Source organism: Arvicola amphibius, chromosome 6 (assembly GCF_903992535.2).
Source record: "Arvicola amphibius chromosome 6, mArvAmp1.2, whole genome shotgun sequence".
Taxonomy (NCBI): Eukaryota; Metazoa; Chordata; class Mammalia; order Rodentia; family Cricetidae; genus Arvicola; species Arvicola amphibius.
Genome location: NC_052052.2, coordinates 36,428,442 through 36,454,283, shown reverse-complemented (window position 1 = coordinate 36,454,283; position 25,842 = coordinate 36,428,442). Strand labels below are relative to the sequence as shown.

At 38.0% G+C, this 25,842-nt stretch overlaps 1 protein-coding gene across 1 annotated transcript in view; it reads left to right on the top strand.

Moving 5' to 3' along the window:
- The window catches only part of LOC119817235 (selection and upkeep of intraepithelial T-cells protein 2-like), a 37,261-nt gene that overhangs the window by 5,349 nt on the left and 6,070 nt on the right, over positions 1-25,842 (top strand). Inside the window, exons 2-5 of the mRNA XM_042055300.1 lie at positions 7,658-8,005; positions 9,582-9,863; positions 20,306-20,413; positions 25,715-25,822. Of these exons, the coding sequence (XP_041911234.1) occupies positions 7,658-8,005; positions 9,582-9,863; positions 20,306-20,413; positions 25,715-25,822 (846 nt within the window). The remainder of the gene's footprint in view (positions 1-7,657; positions 8,006-9,581; positions 9,864-20,305; positions 20,414-25,714; positions 25,823-25,842) is intronic.

Below are 25,842 nucleotides of genomic sequence, written 5' to 3'. Positions count from 1 at the left end.
TCTAGCGACCCTTCACCAGCACAACTAGAAGAAGGGAAACACACAAACTCTACTACTAAAAATGACTGAAGTTAACAACCACTGGTCATTAATATCACTTAATATCAATGGACTCAATTCACCTATAAAAAGGCACAGGCTAAGAGACTGGATACGAAAACAGAATCCAACATTTTGCTGTTTACAAGAAACACACCTCAACCACAAAGACAGGCACCTACTCAGAGTAAAGGGTTGGGGAAAAGGTTTATCAAGCAAATGGCCCTAAGAAACAAGCGGGTGTGGCCATACTAATTTCCAACAAAGTTGACTTCAAACTAAAATCAATCAGAAGAGATGGAAAGGGACACTTTATACTCATAACAGGAAAAATCCTTCAGAATGAAGTCTCAATCCTGAATATCTATGCCCCTAATATAAAAGCTCCCACTTATGTAAAAGAAACACTTCTAGAACTCAAGGCAGCCATCAAACCACACACACTAATAGTTGGAGACTTCAACACTCCTCTCTCACCAATGGACAGGTCAATCAGACAGAAACCTAACAGAGAATGAAAGACTTAATGGAGGTAATGAACCAAATGGACTTAACAGACATCTATAGAACATTCCACCCAAATAGGAAAGAATATACCTTCTTCTCTGCGGCTCATGGAACCTTTTCGAAAATTGACCATATACTTGGTAACAAAGCAAACTTCCACAGTTACAAAAAATATTAGTAACCACCTGTGTCTTATCAGATCACCATGGATTAAAATTAGAATTCAACAACAATGCTACCCCCAGAAGGCCCACAAACTCATGGAAACTGAACAGTCAACTACTGACCCACACCTGGGTCAAGGAAGAAATAAAGAAAGAAATTAAAGTCTTTCTTGAATTTAATGAAAACAAAGACACAACATACTCAAACCTATGGAACACAATGAAAGCAGTGCTAAGAGGAAAGTTCATAGCACTAAGTGCCCACTTAAAGAAAACGGAGAAAGCACTCATTGGTGACTTAACAGCACACCTGAAAGCTCTGGAAAAAAAAGAAGCAGACTCACCTAGGAGAAGTAGAAGACTGGAAATAATCAAACTGAGGGCAGAAATCAACAAAATAGAAACACAGAAAACAATCCAAAGAATCAATGAAACAAGAAGCTGGTTCTTGGAGAAAATCAACAAGATTGACAAACCCTTAGCCAATCTAATCAAACGGCAGAGGGAGAACACGCAAATTAACAAGATCAGAAATGAAAAGGGGGACATAACCACAGACACAGAGGAAATTCAGAAAATCATTAGATCTTACTACAAAAGCCTGTATGCCACAAATTGGAAAATGTAAAAGAAATGGACAGTTTTTTAGATAAATACCATATACCAAAGTTAAACCAGGACCAGGTAAATGCTCTAAATCGTCCTGTTAGTCGCGAAGAATTAGAAACTGTTTATCAGAAACCTCCCTACCAAAAAGAGCCCAGGACCAGATGGTTTCAATGCGGAATTCTACCAGAACTTCCAAGAAGACCTAATACCTATACTCCTTAAGGTATTTCATAATATAGAAACACAAGAGTCACTGCCAAATTCCTTCTATGAAGCTACAGTTACCCTGATACCTAAACCACACAAAGACTCAACCAAGAAAGAGAATTACAGGCCAATCTCACTCATGAACATGGACGCAAAAATTCTCAATAAAATACTGGCAAACCGAATCCAAGAACACATTAGAAAAATTATCCATTACGATCAAGTAGGCTTCATCCCAGAGATGCAGGGCTGGTTCAACATACGAAAATCTATTAATGTAATCCATCATATAAACAAACTGAAGGAAAAAAACCATATGGTCATCTCATTAGATGCTGAAAAAGCATTTGACAAAATTCAGCACCCTTTTATGATAAAGGTCTTGGAGAGATTAGGGATACAAGGGTCATTCCTAAATATAATAAAAGCTATTTACAGCAAACCGACAGCTAACATCAAATTAAACGGAGAGAAACTCAAGGCTATCCCACTAAATTCAGGAACACGACAAGGCTGTCCACTCTCTCCTTATCTCTTCAATATAGTGCTTGAAGTTCTAGCAATAGCAATAAGACAACATAAGGGAATCAAGGGGATCCAATTTGGAAAGGAAGAAGTTAAACTTTCATTATTTGCAGATGATATGATAGTATACATAAGCGACCCCAAAAACTCCACCAAAGAACTCCTACAGCTGATAAACTCCTTCAGTAACGTGGCAGGATACAAGATCAACTCCAAAAAATCAGTCGCCCTCCTATACACAAAGGATAAGGAAGCAGAGAGGGAAATCAGAGAAGTATCACCTTTCACAATAGCCATAAATAGCATAAGATATCTGGGAGTATCGCTAACCAAGGAAGTGAAGGATTTATATGACAAGAACTTTAAGTCTTTGAAGAAAGAAATTGAAGAGGATACCAGAAAATGGAAGGATCTCCCCTGCTCGTGGATTGGGAGGATCAACATAGTAAAAATGGCAATTCTACCAAAAGCAATCTATAGATTCAATGCAATCCCAATCAAGGTCCCATTAAAATTCTTCACAGAGATTGAGAAGACAATAATCAACTTTATATGGAAAAACAAGAAACCCAGGATAGCCAAAAAAATCTTATAAAATAAAGGTACTTCTGGAGGCATTACCATCCCTGACTTCAAACTCTATTACAGAGCTACAGTATTGAAAACGGCTTGGTATTGGCATAAGAACAGAGAAGTTGACCAATGGAATCGTATAGAAGACCCGGATCTTAAACCACAAACCTATGAACACCTGATTTTTGATAAAGGAGCCAAAAGTACACAATGGAAAAAAGAGGGCATCTTCAACAAATGGTGCTGGCATAACTGGATGTCAACCTGTAGAAGAATGAAAGTAGATCCATATCTATCACCATGCACAAAACTCAAGTCCAAATGGATTAAAGACCTCAATATTAATTTGAACACATTGAGATTGATAGAGGAGAAAGTGGGAAGTACTCTACAACAAATGGGCACAGGGAACCGTTTCCTATGCATAACCCCAGCTGCACAGACTTTAAGGGCAACATTGAATAAATGGGACCTCCTGAAGTTGAGCAGCTTCTGTAAAGCAAAGGACATTGTCACTAAGACACAAAGGCAGCCTACTGACTGGGAAAAGATCTTCACCAACCCTGCAACTGACAAAGGTCTGATCTCTAAAATATATAAGGAACTCAAGAGACTAGACGGTAAAATGCCAATTAACCCAATTAAAAAATGGGGCGATGAACTGAACAGAGAATTCTCAACAGAAGAAGTTCGAATGGCCAAAAGACACTTAAGGTCATGCTCAACCTCCCTAGCTATCAGGGAAATGCAAATCAAAACAACTTTGAGATATCATCTCACACCTGTCAGATTGGCTAAAATCAAAAACACCAATAATAACCTTTGCTGGAGAGGTTGTGGGGTAAGGGGCACACTCATCCATTGCTGGTGGGAATGCAAACTTGTGCAACCACTTTGGAAAGCAGTGTGGCGGTTTCTCAGGAAATTCGGGATCAACCTACCCCAGGACCCAGCAATTCCACTATGGGAATCTACCCAAGAGATGCCCAATCATACAACAAAAGCATATGCTCATCTATGTTCATAGCAGCATTATTTGTAATAGCCAGATCCTGGAGACAGCCTAGATGCCCTTCAGTGGAAGAATGGATGAAGAAACTGTGGAATATATACATGCTAGAATACTACTCAGCGGTAAAAAACAATGACATCTTGAATTTTGCAGGCAAATGGATGGAAATAGAAAACACTATTCTGAGTGAGGTAACCCAGACCCATAAAGATGAACATGGGATGTACTCACTCATATTCGGTTTCTAGCCATGATTATAGGACATCGAGCCTATAAGTTTGGGATCCTTGAGAAGATAATAAGAAGGTGAACTCCCAAAAAAGATATAGTAATCCTCCTGGATATTGGAAGTAGACACGATCGCCAGGCAAAATTGGGAACTTGAGGGTTGGGCAAGACTGGGCCAAGGGAAGATGGGGAGAGAAAAGTGTGAAGGGGGAGAGCGGGGGGAGCTCGGAGGAATGGGGTGCTTGGGATATAGGAAGGGTGGATATGAGAGCAGTGAAGCATATATCTGAATTTAAGGAGCTACCTGAGGGTTGTCAAGAGACTTGACCCTAGAGGGGTTCCCAGGTTTCCAGGGAGACGCCCCCAGTTAGTTCCTTGGGCAGCTGAGGAGAGGGAGCCTGAAAAGGCCAGTTCCTATAGCCATACTGATGAATTTCTTGCATATCACCATAGAACCTCCACCTGACGATAGATGAAGAAAATGACAGAGCCCCACCTTGGAGCACCGGACTGAGCTCCCAAGGTCCTGATGAGGAGCAGAAGGAGAGAGAACATGAGAAAGAAAGTCAGGACCGTGAGGGAACCTCCAGCTGGCGACAGATGGGGAAGGTGACTGAGCCCCACATTGGAGCACTGGACTGAGCTCCCAAGGTCCCGATGAGGAGCAGAAGGAGCGAGAACATGAGGGAGAAAGTCAGGAACGAGAGGGGTGCGTTCACTCATGGAGACGGTGGGACAGAACTAATGGGAGATCACCAACTCCAGTTGGAATGGGACTGATGGATCATGCGACCAAACCCGTCTCTCTGAGTGTGGCCAACAGCGGGGGCTGACTGAGAAGCAAAGGACAATGGCTCTGGGCTCTGATTGTTCTTCATGGACGGGCTCTGTGGGAGCCTTCTCAGCTTGGTCGATCACCTTCCTGGACCTGGGGGGAGTTGGGAGGACCTTGGTCTTAGCATAGAGTGGGGAACCCTGATGGCTCCTTGGCCTTGAGAGGGAGGGAGGGGAGGTATGGGTGGAGGGGAGGGGAGGGAAGGGGGAGAAGGAGGGGAGAGAAAGGGGAGAAGGAGGGGAGGGAGGGGGGAGGAGGAGGGAAGGAGATGGAAATTTTTAAATATAAAAAAAAATAAACCATGAGAAAAAAAAATAAAAAAAATAAAAAATAAAAAAAATAAAATGCTAATTAACCCATTTAAAAAATGGGGTACTGAACTGAACAGAGAATTCTCAACAGAAGTTCGAATGGCCAAAAGACACTGAAGATCATGCTCGACCTCCTTAGCTATCAGGGAAATGCAAATCAAAACAACTTTGAGATACCATCTTATACCTGTCAGATTGGCTAAAATCAAAAACACCAATGATAGCCTTTGCTGGAGAGGTTGTGGAGTAAGGGGTACACTCATCCATTGCTGGTAGGAATGCACACTTGTGCAACCACTTTGGAAAGCAGTGTGGCGGTTTCTCAGGAAATTCGGGATCAACCTACCCCAGGTCCCAGTAATTCCACTCTTGGGAATTTAGCCAAGAGATGCCCAATCATACTACAAAAGCATCTGTTCAACTATGTTCATAGCAGTATTATTTGTAATAGCCAGAACCTGGAAACAACCTAGATGCCCTTCAGTGGAAGAATGGATGAAGAAACTGTGGAATATATACATATTAGAATACTACTCAGCGATAAAAAACAATGACATCTTGAATTTTGCATGCAAATGGATGGAAATAGAAAACACTATTCTGACCCAAAAAGATGAACATGGGATGTACTCACTCATAATCGGTTTCTAGCCATAAACAAAGGCCATTGAGTTAGTTTGAGTTGGTTTGGGGCCTGCCTTGCAGTGTGGTTAATATACCCAGTTTTTCCATTGGAAAAACTGAGGTTCCCTTTGCCAGTGGGTATCTATTTCACAGCTCTTGTTAGGGGTGAGAAACCATTTCCACTTCCTACTCTCAGTTCTGGGAACATGTGTGGCTTAAACCTGTGTAGGTTTTGTGTGATGCCACAGTCTCTATGAGTTGATATGTGAATCAGTCTGTTGGGTCTGAAAGACATTGTTTCTTTACAGTCATCCATCACTTCTTGCTCTTGCAATCTTTATGACTCCTCATCTACATAATCTCATGAAGATTAATGGTTATGAGTTTGATGCGAATATCTCATTTAGCATTGAGACTTCCAAAGTCACTCTCTGCATATTGTCCAGCTGTGAGTCTCTGTGTTGATTCCCACCTACTATAAGAAGAAACACCTCTGATAAGCTTTGATCAAGTCACCGATCTATGTGTTTAGCAGTATGTTACTAGAGTCATTTTATTAACTTTTTATAGCAGAATGATATTATGTTTTTCCCAGGGCCATAACTTATTGAGCTCAGGTTGTTGGTCTCTTTACAAGTGTCAGATATAGTTTCTATCTCATGGAGTAGTTCTTAAATCCAAACAAAATTGATTTGGTTTATGCACTAACATTTGTGTAACTAGTGTACCAGATATTTTATTAATTCATAATATTTCATAAAATTGTGAAAGTACCAGAGTTGATTTCTTCACTCACCTAATGAAAGACATTTTGATATTTTTCCAATTTTTAGCAACCGGGAATAAAGTTGTTACTACCATTTGTGTAAACATTCAATATTTATGTACTTTACAGCTCAGTTGGACTACATGTAGAATCATGACTAATGGAAAGAAAGTATAGTAAAGCCACATCTAACACTGTCAGAGAGTGCCAAACTGTCTTCCATAGTGTCTGATCATTCTGTGTCGCTGTCAACAAGAAATAACAGTCATACAGTCTTCATCTTTTACCATCATTTTGCGTTGTCAATGTTTTGGGTTTCAGCTATTCTAATAGTTGGTTGATAGCTTATTGTTCTTTTGATTCACAATATTCTAGTGGCACAATATTGAGTTAATTTTCATTTTTATTTGCTGTAAAAGCTATGTTTGCTCTATTTTACTCTACATTATGTGGAACAGTAGCTTTCAAGCTGAGTATTACCCTGAGTGACTCCATTTTACAGTGCAGAAGTCTGTTGTATTTTGAGTTCACATGATGCATCAGAATAACTGTATACACTTGTGCAAGCTATCATTACCAACCCAGTATAATTCATAAGGATCAGAATTACAAATAGCTTAATCATACAAGTAAAGAAAATAACGCCTATTAAAAGTTATCAGGGTGGGTGAGGAATACCTGGGCACATGGGCATATCAAGACTATATCAAAAAACCCACGCCTGTTATTGAACACACCGGACCAAAGGAGGTGTCAGCCCCCTCATCTGGATCATACAGAAGGTGGAGAATTTAGCGCAACATGGCAGCAGTACCTGCCTCTCTCTGATCTACAAACTTTATCCAAGTATCACAAGAATCCATATAGGCTGTGGATTCCCTACTGCCCATGGAGCCTCAGTTCAGCAAAATTGTCACTACATGACACAGCCTACTCATATTGCAATTTCTTCTGAATTGTTCTTGGACATTGCTTTCATTTATCTTGAGCCCAGCCTGTCTAGAATTGACTCAGAATCTCCAATAGTTCCTTAAAATCTCTTCTAACCATTTATAGTAACACTTTGTGCATTAGTATCAATTAAGTAATTAGTAATTATAATGTCTTCAGGATAATCAAAGTGACTTTCTGTGAAGTATGTATGGATGTTTGAGAGAGAGGAGGAGAAGACAGACGAGGAATAAACAGAGACAATGATTTCAACAAAAGGTGTGAGCATGTTTCATACTCTTAACTTTTGATTATTCTCCTTCGCAGAAGCATTCACAGTGACTGGATTGACTAGGCCAGTCTTGGCTCCATTGGGTGGAAACCTTGAACTCAGTTGCCAGTTGTCCCCACCACAAGATGCACAGCACATGGAGATTCGCTGGTTCAGGAACCGCTATACACAGCCTGTGCATCTGTACAGAGATGGTAAAGACCTGCATGGAGAAACTATCCCCAAGTATGTGGAGCGGACTGAACTGCTGAAAGATGACATTGGAGAAGGGAAAGTGACCCTCAGGATCTTTAGCGTGACTGTTGATGATGATGGACCATACCACTGTGTCTTCAAAGATGGAGAATTCTATGAAGAGCACATCACAGAGGTCAGGGTCACAGGTAGGAATGGACTCCTCTGAGACTGCTAGGTACCCATGATTCAAAGTCTATCTTGGATTGAGTGGTAGAAAAATTATCAGTGTTTGACTCTTACTGCATGGTTTCATTAGTAAGCTGAAACTAAGCATTTGGTTTTTTAATTACATGCCATGGAAGATGAGAAATGAAAATTGCTACAGTGCAGAAATTGGTTCTATCAGTAAGCAAATTTTTGTTATGCCTATACAAATTGTTATATTTCTAAAACATCATCACATTCCTGTTGGGTTGTTGTATTATCCCTTCAGATATTACTAGCATTACTTTAGTAATTTTCCAAATGAACTGAATTTTTAAATTATGCTTCCTAGTATAAAGTTGGGTGAGCGTGGAGTGGAGAATATATGGGGAGAATTGCAGGAGGGGATAATATGATAAAAAAATATTGTATGAAATTTTTAATTAAAGAAAGAAAATATTATTTTTTTCTGATAATACTTATATTTTTATCTGAATCTATCTACTGACTACTTAGCACCCACTTAATTTTTCTAAATCTTTCCAAAAGATTTTAACCACATTCATCACTATCCTCATGTATATTATACATGAAGTATGGGAACTATGTGACATTTATGCTCCTTTCCTTACTCCGAATTATTCTGGATTAAAAATAAAAGAAAGGGAGAGAAAGGGTTTAAAGCAAACTGTACAAACACATATGTGTCCTCATACATGTAGAACTCATGACCCAGCTAACTAATCTTTATTTTATGTCAATCATCATTTGATGCTATAGTCTACAGAAAAGCTACACAATGTAGGTAATAGCCATTTTTCATAGTCTTATGTGATAAAAATCTAATAATTGCCATTTTGTTAAACTTGTGGGTCAAACAGCAAGTGTGTTAGCACACATATATAATATTTTGTTATCCCAGGGACATTTTACTAGACAGAGCAGCTTTGGTACAGTGCTTTAAATCTCCACTCATTCTCTTTTTGCCTATACATTTGGCAAGTTTTATAACTCAGAAAATATGCTGAAAATTTTCAGACATACTTATTTCCTCTAAATTAATATGTACTTTTCATACTTCAATATATTGCCTGTTTTATAAGAAACATTTTATAGAAATTACCTACTATGTAAATACACAAAGTTTCAACTAAAGATCTACAGTTGTGTTTATAGTGAAATTCATTTTTATAATCTATTTACAGTGACTCTAAAGTAATTAGTGATTATAATAAAAGAAAACATAAATTATAAACTTTTGAGTATCTGAATTTTGATTTCTCTTCTTTATAACCCGAAGACCTAGCTTAACTAGACTTGGTAATTAACCAAAATATTTCAAATAAATGAATAAATAAATGAAGCAGGCATTTCTCAGATGACTTAGTTTAGACAGGTTGCTGACTGTGTATTATATCATTTCCATCTATTTCTTGATATTTTCATGAGATTCTTATTGTAACCAGAGTCAAGTAGAATTTTGCCTATTAATGTATTTTTGAAACTGAGATTAAAACTGAATGAGTCTTTATTTTTATTGCTTCCTCTTGCATTTATACCTCTGTTGTTTTCAACTAGCCATAGGCTCAGACATACAGATTCTTATGCATCCCACTAATACCAAAGGAGTGATGTTGGAGTGTCATTCAGGGGGTTGGTTCCCACTGCCACTTATGGAATGGAGAGACAGCAAAGGAGAGGTCATTCCAGAGACATTGAAATCCCATTCACAAGATGGAAACAAACTGTTCAATATGACAATGGCCCTTTTTATTAATATCAGCTCCTACCAGAATGTCACTTGCTACCTTCAAAACCATCAAAGTCACCAAGAAGAAAGCATAAGCATCATCCTATCAGGTAAAATATGTTTTTGTGCATCAGGAACAGCAATTGTCCCATGTATTATTTGTTTTTTTCTCTGACTTTGTTCTCAAGGCCTTACTTTCTTTTGCCATTACTCATCGCTTTGTTGACACTTTCTTGGATGTTTCTTCTAGTCTCTTGCTCTATAGTCTTTTTTTTTTTCCTCTCGGTTTATTTTTTTTATATTTAAAAAATTTCCATCTCCTTCCCTCCTCCTCCCCCCTCCCTCCCCTCCTCTTCTCCCTTCCCTCCCCTCCTCTTCCCCCTTCCCTCCCCTCCTTCTCCCCCTTCCCTCCCCTCCCCTCCACCCATACCTCCCCTCCCTCCCTCTCAAGGCCAAGGAGCCATCAGGGTTCCCCACTCTATGCTAAGACCAAGGTCCTCCCAACTCCCCCCAGGTCCAGGAAGGTGATCGACCAAGCTGAGAAGGCTCCCACAGAGCCCGTCCATGAAGAACAATCAGAGCCCAGAGCCATTGTCCTTTGCTTCTCAGTCAGCTCCCGCTGTTGGCCACATTCAGAGAGACGGGTTTGGTTGCATGATCCATCAGTCCCATTCCAACTGGAGTTGGTGATCTCCCATTAGTTCTGTCCCACCGTCTCCATGAGTGAACGCACTCCTCTCGTTCCTGACTTTCTCCCTCATGTTCTTGACTATTGCAGATCGCTTTTCTGTCACTGTGATAAAACATGGTGATCAAAAACAAGATGGGGTGGGGGAAGAGGCTGTTTGGATTGTATTTCTACATCTCAGTGCCCCTTCAAGGGAAGAAAGAGCAATAGCTGAAAGTAAGAACTTGAAGGCAGGAACTGAAGTAGAGACCACAGAGGAACACTGTTCACTGGCTTGTTCTTCATAGTTTCACTGGTTTGCTTTCTTCTACAGCTCAAATACAGGTGACTAAGGAGGACACCACCTACCCTCAGGGTCCTGGGCCTACCACATCAATCATTCGAGAAAAAGTTTCCCTCAGAGGGCTATAGGGGTTAATTTTCAGAGATGACTCTAGCTTGTGTCAAGTCAACAAAACGAACTGACATATTAACACTGACATTCCCAGGGCATAGCTTTTGAGTCCTTATTCCCTTATGACTTCCATTTATTTTATTGCTTTAAGTACCACTAAAACTCTGATAGTTCCTCAAGTTATGCCCTCTCTCCTTCTGCTCTCATCTAAAAACTCATAAGGCAACCCAAAATTTTAATAAACATCATAAAATTAATACTAAAGAATTAAGCTCATGGTTACTACCAAACTTGCTTAATTTGTTGATTTGCAGTATCATATCATGTTTTCAACTTCCTAGAACAATATTATTAAAATTACTGTAGACTTCCATTTTTTATCCCAACCACATATACAGAGAAATAATGTTGGGTCTACCTTTCAAATATATCCAGAGACTTGTTGTTCCTGGAGTTCTGAAACAGACAACCAAATCAGGGTCTCTGACTCTGGTGGTTCCAATAATCCAGATTTAGTGACTTTCCTAAAAAGGAAATTGGGTGTAAAACATGACGATAAATAAAGAAAATACAATTTAATTCACTCTGGTCACACTGATAGAACAAATCTGAGGATGTCCTCACAGTGACAATATAGGCCTTGAGATTACAGATGTGAATGAACAAAAGCTAGAATTGAGATTGTTTACACAGCCCACTGAATATTCTTCACAACAGGGTTCCTGTCTAGAAGGTGTTGGGATGTCACTTTCCATTTGATGTAGATCTGCAATCATAGGATTTAAGGTGAAATAAGGAATCTAGTAAGCCTGAAAAGAATGAACCACAGAGACAAAATAGGTAAACAATTGGAAATAATTCTCATTAAATCTCATTATTTTCTCATTGTCATCTAAGTCTGAATTATGGATTATTATTTGGATATAGCACCTTAAAACTTTCCTGTTTCTTATCTAGTTTAGGATGGTACCTATGATGAAACACAGAGATAGGTGAGTTATTAAAAGTACTATTTGTGTTCATTACCTTGAAATTACTTCTGATTTGGTTATAGTTAAAAATCTCCCAGTTTTTTTTAGTTATCTGTGCCTCTGTTACCTACATGGTCACTTTGTGATTGTATACGCTAATCACCCAACTGTTTCAAATTTTGGGTTCCACATTGTAGTTAAACAAACAAAACATGATATTTTAAGAGAATTAAATAAAATCAAAAGAAAGGAAGCCGGGTGGTGGTGGCGCATGCCTTTAATCCCAGCACTCGGGAGGCAGAGGCAGGCGGATCTCTGTGAGTTCGAGGCCAGCCTGGTCTACAAGAGGTAGTTCCAGGACAGGCTCTAAAAAAGCTGCAGAGAAACCCTGTCTCGAAAAACCAAAAAAAAAAAAAAAAAAAAAAAAAAAAAAAAAAAAAGAAAGGGTTGTAAGCATGAATCAGTATCGTATCTATCCATAAAAGTAGACATATTTTCTAGAACAGACTTTTAAAAAGACATACTGTTGTCAGAGGCGGGCAAAGAATCCCAGGCTAACTCCAAGATAAACCAATTATATTTTCTTTATTATAAGGGGCAAACTCACAAAACAGGAATGAAAAGTCCAACCTTAGTTTTTTAGAGGAGGAATCACAGAAAGAGCAAACCATGGACAGGCTGGTGTTTTTCTCTGGGTACTCATGAGGTCATGCCCTAAACTGATTCCACCTCTTAAAGATCATTGGCTAACAGAGATTTCCCCATCACCTCCCCCTTTCGTATAAATAAGAGAGTTCTAGAGCCAAAACAAAACTATATATACTAGGAACAGATATCAAGTATAAAATTAAGAGTATAATCAACATAAACAAATTAAGCAAGGAACACATGCTGAATGTTTTAATAAACATTTTGTTTTAAAGAGTCCAAGTCTTGTACTGGAAATGGCTTGGCTAAATCATAAGAGGAAAGTAACTATGAGTACCTAATCTTTAACCCCATCGAAGGCCTGAAAAGGAAGATAATATCACTTGAGTAGGCAGGAAGTGCAATCAAGCAGCTTCCAAAGCTTGTAGTATATGACAGAGACAACTGGATACCTGAGCAATCAGTCAGAGTCTCATTTCTAATGTTGATGCAACCAACATTTGCTAAGGCCTATTGTAACTGACAAGCCATATTTAGAAGCAGCAAAATTTTTAGATCCATCTTACCCTGTCTTAGCAAAGTTTGGCAGTATTTTTGTGCATGTCCTGCTTATCCAGTCCAGACACCATGTACTTTGTCAGTGGTCGAGGCATGGGCAGTTTCTCGGCCAAAGGCTAATTGTTCCATGAAGAAAAAAAAAACTCCAAGTGAAGTGTTTTTGGTTCTCAACATTCTCTCGAGAACAGATTGGTGCTGTCAGGAGCAATCATGTCTCAGGTCAGCAGAACCCTAGGTTATTTAAATGCCATGTTCTACAGAACCTTGAAGTGGTTGAAGACTACCTATCTATATAGAATACAATCTCTATGCATCTAAAGAACTTAATTATTCTGAATATATGTATAACAAAGATGAATAGCTATTGACCTATAACACCTAATACCTGTATAACTTAAGGACTAAGACTTTATATCAGAATATTAAACAATCTGTAAACAACTGTGCAGTAAATGAGTAAAATGACCTCAAAAAATAAACAATGTATAAGTATCTTCATTAGAGGTTGGAATATATAATACAATATGATAATATATCCCAAAATAATATTAATATACAAAATGTCTTAAACAGAGGTAGATACATGCATGTATACAATCTGACAAAATAATTTTGCATAGGTATAGAAATACCATAAATAGAAATAACAAATAAAATTTGAACTTATATCAATATATAAGAAACTACACCAATATAAATTGTCAATAAGTAATAGTTTATAAGAATTTACTCTATTACTCACTATTATTGTTATTAGTGTGAATAAGTTCACACTGAATTACTGATTATTCCATTAAATTTTTACGCTTTTTTGACTCTCAGGGCCTACAGAGATTCAAATCCCCAAGCCATATGATTTGGCACCATCTGTTGTCAGATGCAGGTCAAAAAATCCCAGGCTAACTCTAAGATAAACCAATTATATTTTTTATTATAAGGGACAAACTTGCAAAACAAAAACAAAATCTTTAGTTTGGTAGCACAAAAGCCACACACACACACACACACACACACACACACACACACACACACAGACAGACGGACAGACACACACACAAACACACACACATACACACACAAACGAACAAACCCTGGGCGGCCTGTGTTTTCCTCCAGGTACCCAAAAAGTCATACCATAACCTGGTCCCACCTCTTAAAGATCATTGGCTGACAGAGATTCCCCATCAACATACCTTTGCCTGAGCCTCACTCTAAATCATATTTGGTTTATTTTTTACTCTGGTTATGTCCTGCTCTTTACCCATCCCATCATAACTGCCTCTCCACACTTGCCTAGTCCTAATATTCCAGGACAATAGACTCTTAAAATTGTTTATTTTCATTTTACATACCAATTCCAGTTACCCCTTACTTCCCTTCACTCACCCCTGCACCTCCCACTATCAAACACCATCCACTCCTAAGAGGGGTCAGGATTCCCTTAGGGAGTCAACAAAGTCTGGCATACCAAGTTGAGGAAGGACCAAGCTCGTCTCGTCTGCACTAAGATGGAGCAAGGTATCCCACCATTGAGAATGGGATCCAAAAAGTCAGTTCATACACCCAGGTTAAGTCCTAGATTCACTGCCAGGGAACCCCCAAACAGAACAAGCCACATGACTGTCACCCACATTCAGAGGGCCTAGTTTGGTTCCTTGCAGGTTCCCTAGCTGACAGTCCAGATTGTGTGAGCCCCTGCTAGCTCATGCCAACTATCTTTCCCCCATCATGATCTTGATCCACCTTGTTTATTGACTTTTCTTACCTCTCTTTAACTGAAGTCCAGGAGCTCAGTTCAGTGCTTGGCAATGGATCACTGCAATTACTTCTATCAGTTACTGTGTGTAGGTTCTATGATGACAGTTCAGTTAGTCACTAATCTGATTATAGGGAAAGACCAATTCAGGCACCAGGAGTCTGAGTTGGGGTAGTCCCTCTATATTGAGTTTCACTAGCACTAGGTTTTTCTGTAACCCCGTAATAGTTCCCTCTATCAAGATATCTTTCATTGCTCTTTCTCTCCATCCCTCCCTCACTCAGCCATCTCAATCCCTCATTTTCCCATCCCCCATCCCATTCCCTCTACTTTTGCTCCCAGTTTACACAGGAGATCTGCTACCTGGGGGCTTCTTTTGTGTCCCTTTTAGTGTCCTCCATTTTACATATTTTCACTACAGTTGTGGATTGTAGCCTGGTTATTCTTTGCTTTGTGTTCAGTATCCATTTATAAGTGAATACATACTCTGTCTCTCTGGGTCTGGATAACCTCATTCGGGATGATTTTTTTTCTCGTTCCATCCACTTGCCTACAAATTTCATGGTGCCATTGTCTATTACTCCATTATATAAATGTATCATATTTTCGTTATCTATTCTTTACTTGAGGGGAATCTAGGTTGTTTCCAGTTTCTGGCTCTTGTGAGTAATGTTGCTATGAACATAATTGAGCAAGTGACCTTGTGGTATTATTGAATATCTTTTGGATATTTGCCCAATATGTGGTATTGCTGGGTCTTGAGGTAGGTTTATTCTGAATTTTATAATAAACTGCCATACTGATTGCCAGAGTAGATATACAAGTTTGCACTCACAGCAGCAGTGGAGGAGTGTTCCCCTTACTCCACATCCTCTCCAACATAAGTTGTCATTAGTGTTTTTAATCTTAGTCATGTTGACAAGTGTAAGTGTCATTTTGATTTGCATTTCCCTGATGACTAAGGATGTTGAAGAATTCCTTAAATGTCTTTTGGCCATTTGAGAATCTTGAATTGAGAATTTTCTGTTTAGATCTTTAACCCATGTTTTAATTGGATTATTTGGTAGTTTGATGTTCAGTTTCTTGTATTCTTTATATATTTTGAAGACCAGCCCTCTGTCAGATGTGGGATTGGTGACAATCATTTTCCATTCTGTAGGTGCTCTTTTTGTGTTATTGACTGAGTCCTTTGCCTTACAGAAGCTTATTAATTTCAGGAGGTCCCATTTATTAATTGTTGTTATCAGTATCTGGGCAACTGGTGTTATATTTAGAAGTGGTTTCCTGTGCCAATGCACTTAAGGCTACTTACCACTTTCTCTTTTATGACGCTCCGTTTAGCTGGATTTAAGATCTTTGATACATTTGGACTTGAGTTTTGTGCATGGGGATAGATATGGCTCTATTTGCATTCTTCTACATGCTACCATCCTGTTATGCCAGCACCATTTGTTGAACATGCCTTCTTTCTTCCATTGTACAATTTTGGCTCCTTTGTCAAAAATCAGGTGTTCATAGGGGTGTAGTTTAATATCAATGCCTTCAATTCAATTCCATTAATCCACGTGTGTGCTTTTATGACAATACCAAACTGTTTTTATTGCTCTAGCTCGGTAGTAGAGCTTGAAGTCAGTGATGTTTATGCCTCCAGAAGTTCCTTTATTATACAGGATTATTTTGGCTATCCTGAGATTTTTATTTTTCCATATGAAGCTGAGTATTGTTCTTTCTAGGTATGTGAAAGAATTATATTGGGATTTTGATGGGCAATGCACTGAATCTGTAGATTGCTTTTGGTGAAACTGCCATTTTTACTTTGTTGGTGCTATCTACCCAAGAGCATGAGCGATCCTTCCATTTTCTGATATTTTCTTCAATTTCTTTCTTCAAAGACTTAAAGTCTTATCATACAGTTCTTTCAATTGTTTGGTTAGAGTTACCCAAAGATATTTTATGCTATTTGTAGCTATTGTAAAGGGTGCTGTTTCCCTGGTTTCTTTCTCAATCCCCGTATCTTTTGTATGTAGGAGTGGTACTGATTTTTTTTTTTTGAGGAGATTTTGTATCCTGCCCCATTACTGAAGGTGTTCATCTGCTGTAGGAGTTCCCTGGGAGAACTTTTATGGTCACTTACAGATACTCTCATATCATCTGTAAATAGGGAAACTTTAAACTCTTTCTTTGCAATTTGTATCCTCTTGATTTCTTCTTGTTTTCTTATTGTTCTAGCTAGAACTTCCAGTAATATATTGAATTAATATGGAGAGAGTACACAGCCTTGTCTTGATCCTGATTTTAGTGGAATCACATTGAGTTTCTCTCCATTTAGTTTGATGTTGGCTGTCTACTTGCTGTATATTGCCTTTATTAATTTTAGGTATGTTCCTTGTGTACCTGATATTTCCAAGACCTTTATCTTGAAGGAGTGTTGGATATTGTCAAAGGCCTTTTCAGCATCTACTGAGATGAACATGGTTTTTTTTTCTTTCATTTCGTTTATATGGTGGATTACATGGCAGATTTTCATATTTGAACTATCCCTGCATTTCTGGGATGAAGCCTACCTGGTCATGGTGGGTGATTTTTTGATGTGTTCTTGAATTTGTTTTTTCAGTATTTTATTGTGGCTTTTTGCATGTATGCTCATGGGGGAGATTTGTCTGAAATTCTCTTTCCTTATGGGGTCTTTGTGCACTCTGGGTATTAGGATAACTGTAGCACTATAAAAAGAGTTTGGCAATGTTCCTTGTGTTTCTATTGTGTGGAATAATTTGAGGAATATTTGTATTAACTCTTCTTTGAAATTCTGGTAGAATTCTGCACCAAAACCATATGACTCTGGGCTTTTTTCCCCTTATTTGTTTGTTTGCTTGGGCGATTTTTGATGACTACTTCTATTTCCCTAGTGGTTATAGGTCTATTACAATTGTTTATCTGTTCTTGATTTAATTTTGTTTTGGGAAATATCCTTCTTCATTTTTTTTCGACTATTTTTAGTTTGAAGTGTATTTTGTTAGATATTAGGATAGTTACACCAACTTGTTTCTTAGGTCCATTTGTTTAGAAAACCTTTTCCCAACCCTTTATGCTGAGGTAATGTGTGCCTTGAAGTTAAGGTGTGTTTCTTACATGCAGCAGAAAGATAGGTTCTGTTTTCCTACCCATTATTTTAAGCTGTGTTTTTTGTAGATGTACTGAGTGCATTCATATTAAGAGATACTAATGACCACTGATTCTTAATTCCTGTTGTTTTTGTTTTTGTTGCTAGTAATGGTAGTGTTTTGTGTTTCCCTTTTTCAAGGTTTGGTGGTTTAAGGTTATCTGTTGCCTGTGTTTTCATGGGTGCAGCTAACTTCCTTGGATTAGAGTTTTCTTTCTAGTACTCTCTGTAGAGCTGGATTTTTTGGATAGGTATTGTTTAAATCTGGTTTTGTTGTGGAATATCTTCTTTTTTCTTCCGATAGTGATTGAAAGTTTTGCTGGTTATAGTGATCTAGGCTGGCATCTGTATCTCTTAGTGCCTGCAGAACATCTATCCAGGACCTTTTGAATTTGAGTATTTCCATTTAGAATTTTGGTGTAAATCTGATAATTCTGCCTTTGTATGTTACTTGAACTTTTTCCTTTGTAGTTCTCAATATTATTTATTTATTCTGCATGTTTAGTGTTTTGATTATTATATGGTGAATGGACTTTTTGGGCTAGTCTATTTAGTGTTCTGTAGGCTTCTTAATGTGAAATAATCTTATTTATACTGTGAGTATGTTTTATTTCTCTTGGTTAATAAAGAAGATGATTTGACCAATATCCAGGGAGAATATACCTAGTCAGGACATACAAACAGAGAGAAAGAGAGAAAGAAGGTGGAGTCAGGGAGATGCCATGTAGCTGCCAGAGGAGTAAGATATCAGAACATTGCCCCTAATTCATGACCATGTGGCAATACATAGATTAATAGAAATGGGTTAATTAAAATGTGAGAACTAGTTAGTAGTATCAAAGATTGAATAGACCAGAGAGTTTGTAATTACTACTATACCTCAGAATGATTATTTTTTTTCTTTTTTCCATAAAAACACAAAATCATAAACTATATTGTACAAGCAAAAGAAAACAACAGGTAAAACGCGCCTAAACAAAGCAATATGATACCAAAAAAGGCTCCAAAAATACGCTTTTCTAAAGCAGATCTTAGCATTTTTAGAAACCTATACACTGATTTCCATAGTCCTGTACAATCCCACTGGGATTGAATCAATGTTCCCCTTATGTCACATCCTCACTAGGCTGGATGGCCATTTGTTATTTGATTATGACCCTTCTGACAGGCACCAAATGAAGTCTCAAAGTAGTTTTGATTTGCATTTTCCTGATTGCTTAGACTGTTGAACATTTCCTTAAGCGCTTCTCAGCTATTTGTGTTATATTGTTTGTGAAATCTCTGTTTCGATGGATACCCCATTTTTAAACTTGTTTATCTGTTTTCCCAATGTCCAGCTTTTTTAATTCTTTGAAAATTTTGAGAATTGGTCCTCTATCAGACATGTAATTGATAAAAAATCTCCTTCCCATTCTGTAGCTTACAGGTTTGTCCAGAACTGTTCTTAATAAAACCTGGATTGAGATGTTAGGGGGTGTCTTTCTTTAAGTTGGGAAAGTTTTCTTCTATGATTTTGTTGAATATATTTTCTGTTCCTTTCAGATGGAGTTCTTCTCCTTTTTCTATTCTCTTTATTCTTCGGCTTGATCTTTCATGGCGTCCTATATTTCTTGGACATTTTATATTAAGAGTTTGTTGGATATAACACTTTCTTTGTCAAATGAATCTATTTCTTCTATCATATTTTAACACCAGAGATTCTCTCTTCCATCTCTTTAATTCTGTTGCTTATGCTTGCATCTGTACTTCCTGTTCATTTACCCAAATTTTCAATTTCTGCTCTTCCCTCTGTTTATGTTTTCTTTATTACTTTTATTAAAATTTTCAAGTGTTGTACTGTTTGCTTCACCTTTTTAGTTGATTTTTGTAGACTTTCTTGAAGGTATTTATTGATTTCTTCTAATTTTTTGTTTGTCTTTTCTTCAAATTTTTTAAGGAAATTTTTCATTTTCTCCTTAAGGGTCTTTATCATCTTCATAAATGATTTTTAAGATAGTTTTCTTCTGTGTAATCTGCATTGTGGTGTTCAGAATTTACTGTTGGAGAACCACTAGTTTCTGGTGGTGCCACATTGTTCTTTATGTTGTGTACTTACACTGCCATCTATCCATCTCTTCCTCCAATAGGTGCAGGTGGGCTGCTGTTTCCAGGTGTCTTGGACTTCATTGTGTTTGGGTAGGGCATGGGATGTTCCCCTGGGGTTAGGGCCTAGAGAGCAACTCTGTCCGGTCAGAAAGTCAAACACTCACATCTTCCTTCTGGTGAAGGTGGGGCTAGCCTCTTAAATTAGAAAAAGCTTCAGAGGAATCACCGTTCATAACTAGGTGTATCTAAGCCAGGTTTTGTCAATCTTAAGATTTGTGATTCACTGTTTCAGGTGAACTATTTACATGGAAAAGTGTTTGGATATGGATTCTGAGTATGATAACATTTATGCTGATACCCTTCCTCATGACTTCCTGTGCTCATCAACATCTCATACAAGGTAAGTAATATTGAGTGATTGAGAGTACAATTTAGAGATTGGAAAGTATCTAAAGCTATACAGCCCTTGATTCCCAAGCAAGTCTGCCTAGGAGGTCCTAAACACATGGTCACATGTAACATAGGACCTTACCCACTTTTTGATACAACATTCTTTGTTTTTGCTGGTGAAGTTTCCCATATTGCTGTCTCCAAAGGTAGTGCTGTCTTTAATCAAGTTGAAACCCCTTTTACAATAGTGGCTGACATCCAAGTTAACCAGGGAGCTATAAACATGTAGGTTCTGTATGTCATCAACCGTGCTGTAGTGAGTCACTCAGTAATATAGATATCTATCTTTGAATCATCCAGGCTCAAGTAAGAAAAGGCCCATGACCTTGTACATTATCCCAAATAATCTCATTGGTTTACTAATCACTTACATTGAATCTTTGGTCTGCCATGGGTGCCTGGTTGAACTGAATAAAGTTTTCTTTTGTCTACCCAGGAAGAGTTTGGAAGGATAGGTTGCCTAGCATGTACAATGAGAAATTTGAGGTTGATCAAAGGGTAAGGCCTCTATGCAGGCCAGTATCAATATCAATACATTTTCCCATGTTTTATGGGAAGATTAGCCTCTTTTCTGTAGTGACATTTGCATGCTCATGGTGATGATTTATAAAAGCATGCAACCAATGCTGAGATGTCTGTGAACAGACCACCCTTTGGGGAGGATGTTCTTAGTGAGGATGCCTTCCTTTACATGGTATCAGGCAGAATGCCTCATTGATGAATGGGGTCTACTTCATGTGCATATGGAGATGCACTCCAAATGCTTAGTGAACTATACATCGCAGTCTCTGAAAGTAATCCATAGCACAGAAGATTACAAGAAAATTCTGTCAACATGCATTTGCTGTGGTTGATAAGACATGACACTGAGGCTTATCTGTCTGTCCAGGAAGTATTTTCTCCCATGAGCAAGGGATGATTATATTAAAGAGACATAAGGATATGGCTATCTTCCACACTAGTCTCAGATTTGACAGGAAAACAGAATGAAGAAGATGTCAGCCTGGCATTTCTCACAGCTGAGCAGAGGGAATGAGTTAGATCTTTGCTAAAGTGCTCTCCTTTAGAATAAAAATCTTAGAACCCACTATAAAAAAATCAAATGATAAGAAGCAAGAACATGGGTTAACAGTGATAGACTATACCCACCAAATATTATTTTCAGTATCGGGAAAAGAAAGGAAATGAAATTACAGTATTTAGAAATATTCTGGATCTAAAATCCTTAAAATTTGAAGTGAGTTAAAACAAAGAGTGTGTTTCTCAGTACCTAAATTGTGAGGCTGGGGGATATGCCAGCCAATGGGAGGGACTAATGTGGATATCCGAGAATAGGAGAAACGGCAATGTAACATTCCATCCTGCATAACCTAAGGCAATACAAGGACATCAGTCTAGATGGAGTGCATCACAGGAGACATTGGGAACACTTAGCTATCTCCAGCCATGATTTTCACAAATAACAGGAACTAGAAGACAATAAAAGATGACTAGACATCAACAAGTTAATTTGGTATACAGAAGGTGATGTCAGTGCGCAGTACCCCAGGATGGTTAGAATCTGATAACTATAAACTTAAGGAAAATGTTAATGCCCCTGGCATGGAACTTTTGTAGCTTTGCTGAGCCCCATGGCTGCTGTAGGAATTCCTACAGTCAATAGCCTTTAAGTTACCTGCCCACTTGGGCATGGCCACTACTATAAATGTCAGTGTAAAGTGAGCATTCCCCCTCTTCTGGCTGCAGGATTCGGTAGGTGTTCCCCGTTTAAGCAGAGGACTGTGACCTGTGAGTCTAGCCCTAAATAAATAACCATTTATTATACTCAATTCTGAGCTAGTGTGTGATTTCTTTTTAGCATCCATCATCATGTAGTAGGATGTGATCTTTGTGAAGTAGAAAAGGTTTTGAAAGATCTAGATGACTTACATTGGTTTTTAGATTGGGTTCTTAAATGACAGATGCAATCAAGATGAGATGAACAGAGAGCAAAGTAGACTAAAGATTCTCCTAGGTTCACTAAAAAACAAATGTTAGTACTGAAATGGTAGGGGGAATCATCATCAAAATTTCAAATGCTATATACCAGTGAACTTCTAGAAGGTTTTAAATCCTAATAAACAGCTCAATGAAGATAAATGTTAAGATAGCATACGAATATTACTGAGTTTATCATAGAGATGGGCAGTTATCCTCTGCCAGAGTACATGATATGTGTTTTTCCCATGTAAATAACTGCCACACATGAAGATTTTCCTCTATCATCTGTCCATAACCAGGTATGACTGAGGAAGAAAAGGGCCTCTGGTGCTGACTCAGAGCTGCTCAGAACCAGGTAGCCAGCTATAGCAGTAAGAACAACAGGTTACATATCACCTGTTTCTTCTTAGGCCTAAGCCAGAATGAGCAGCATAATATGGTACAGCTAGGGGATCATCAAGAGCAAAAGATCCACAGGATTCCTGAAAGAGCAGGGCCACAGGATGTGGGGAAAGATGGCTGATGGAATATGAAAGGATTGTAGAGGGCTATAGGGCAGTCTCTCCTGAACACACACTTGTAACAACATTGCTTTTTGTAACGAAATAATTGGTTAAGATAAAGGATCTTTTCATGCAGTATTTATCATGGCTCATGTTTCTCTATTAGTGTTCTTTTAGCTCTCCAGAATCAATTGACTCTTGCTTGAAGTGGACATTGTTGAGCCTTCAAAGCTCCTGTCTACCTTCTGAAAAAGAGATTTTATTGTGTGAAGCTACCTCATAAGTGTCTTATAGAATTGGAAAGGCATTTGTGAAAATAAAAGTTAAGGAGGTTTTTTTTTTTGGAAGCCCCTGTGTATAAGTAAAAACCAGCAAAAAGACATTGCTGGGAGCAAACAGAATGTTAGATGAAATTTTCATTGTCATATGAGAACTAACTGTTGAAAGCCTCTGAGACCACTGAAGTCCTAAGTCCTCATAAACTGCACAGGCTTTTTCTACTGCTGTTGGTTGTGGTAAAACTAGGTACTAAGAGCCTATTGCTAAAGACACTGCACCCTTTCACTACATAGCATAAAAAATAGGATAGGACAAATCTGGAAACTCCCTCTCTGACTGTTTACTTTGACAGTGGCAGATGATTCTATGTAGACTACTATTGTTTTCATAAACAGCTATGAAGTGCCCATCAAATTGCATTCAAAACACAAGTGTTTATTCTCAAAGAGTACTTCTGCTACTACAATGTAGAGAGAAATTTCTCTTTGCAGAGTCTGTGGAGACTCATAACTGACCAAGATACTAGAAATAAGTGACCTTTGGTATGACATAGAGACCCCAATCTCAACCATAAAGAAATAATAATAGATATTTACAAAACTCTCTCCAGAGTTCAGAAAATGTCATAAGAATGAATCAAAACAATATAAGTGCTGGGTGAAGGGGTGGAGTGTTGTGTACCACTTTTTTTAACTATAAGCATTTCTTCTTAAAAGAATGAAGGAAGACTCATAATACTTCTCCCCATAAATTCATACAGCAAGGTACTTCAAAAACCTAAAATTAGAAATTTGATACACAGTATTACCAGTACTAGGTATATACTCCCAAAGTCTACAAGTTACCATAATCTAAGATATAAAACTCAATTTATTGTAGAACTACTCACAATAACCAAGTAAGAGATCAGTTTTGATGACTGTGAAGAGAGGAATAGATACAAATATATGAAAATGTAGTATGCATTCATGATGGAGGTTTAGTCAGCTAGAAAATATAATTGTCACTGGTAGGGCATAATGTTATTGCACCATGTAAGTTGATATTTTAAATGATATAACTCAGAAATACATTTCACAATATTCCTCATTTGTAGACAATAGAGTTTACAAAGATACAAGAAACTTTTTAAATATTTATGATGTGAATATAAAAGCAAGATTGTTTGGGGGAAGTGATCCTCAATTGGGAAGGAGAGAAGAGAATTGCGGTGGGAATAATATGGCTAATGGTTACACCTCAATAAAAATATCCTAAAGAAATTCATCTCTTATGTGATAAACATGTGCCAATAAAAATTAAAATTCTCAAATGTGTGTCTATGTTTTGCCATTGTACTATCTCTCAAGTATACCTCAGGCCCCCTAGACTTCCTCCAGTGCATACAGTATTCCCATCACCTAAGGATTTGGACATGAATGTTTCTGTATTTTTCTGAAGAATCTGATTTTCCTCTCCTATATTTCTGTCTGCACCTTCTGAACACTGCTATCTGAGTGATAGAACTTGATTACCCACCTTTCTTTTGTGGGGAATAGTGATGGCCCATACATTTGAAAGCCACAAATCTTGACTCTCTCTATGCTAGATGGCACCTTGTAGAGGTTAATTTTCATAGAAATTTTCTTCATATTGATATTATGCAAGATTTTTACATCTCTATTTTAAAACAAGGCATAGAGACAGGAAGGAGATAGAGAGACACTGGGAGGAAGGAAGAAGTTTAGGAAATATCATAACCCTCTCCAAGTGATGCACCTTCTCCTAGAAGACCACATCTCTTAATTCTTCACAAAACTTCCAACAACTGAGGACCAATACTTATAAGCCTTTGGTGGTCATTCTCATTCAAACCCCCACAGTGACTATAACCCTCTAGCAGAAGAAAGGAAACTACCTATGATAGTAAACTCCCACATTATGGAAATTGGGATATCTTAGGCAATTTAGACATCTTCAGAGCTATCCTACTATAGCTACTTTAAAACTCAGATAAAAATGAAAATGAGAATACATGCCTCTGTCTCTTGCTCTTAGTAATATTTACTGATGACAAGTGAGATGAAGAAAAAAAGGTTACCTACTTCTCTCTGGGCATGCTTGGTCTTGATCCTAAACTTGCCACACCTTAAAAACAGCTATCCATTTTACTCCTGTCCTCTTATATTATATTCCTAAATCTTTCCCTCTTCTATGAATACAAGGAGAAACCATTAAAAATAGTTTTTTCACTCATCTCCTGATACTCCCCTCTCTGCAGATTTCCAAATTACCCCAGAAACAGTCCCTTTAGAAAGGGATTAGAGAAATGATGCAATTATATTATAATCTCAAGATTTAAAAGAAATATTTTAAAATACAACTTCAAATTAACACCCTACACACACATGCGCATGTTCATGCTAGTTCTTGCTGTCTTGATGTATTTTATCCAGTGAAAGCATCTCCATACAAATATCAATTGATTATAACATTATTTTTTTCTTTAGGTAGCTGCTCTGTGAGAAATTATCCTTGGAAAGGGTGTGCAGTGGCATTCATGGCTTCAATGGTTGCAATTATAGGAGTCATTCTCACCTTGTGTCTAAAACAAAGAGGTATGTGAAAGCAAGAGGCA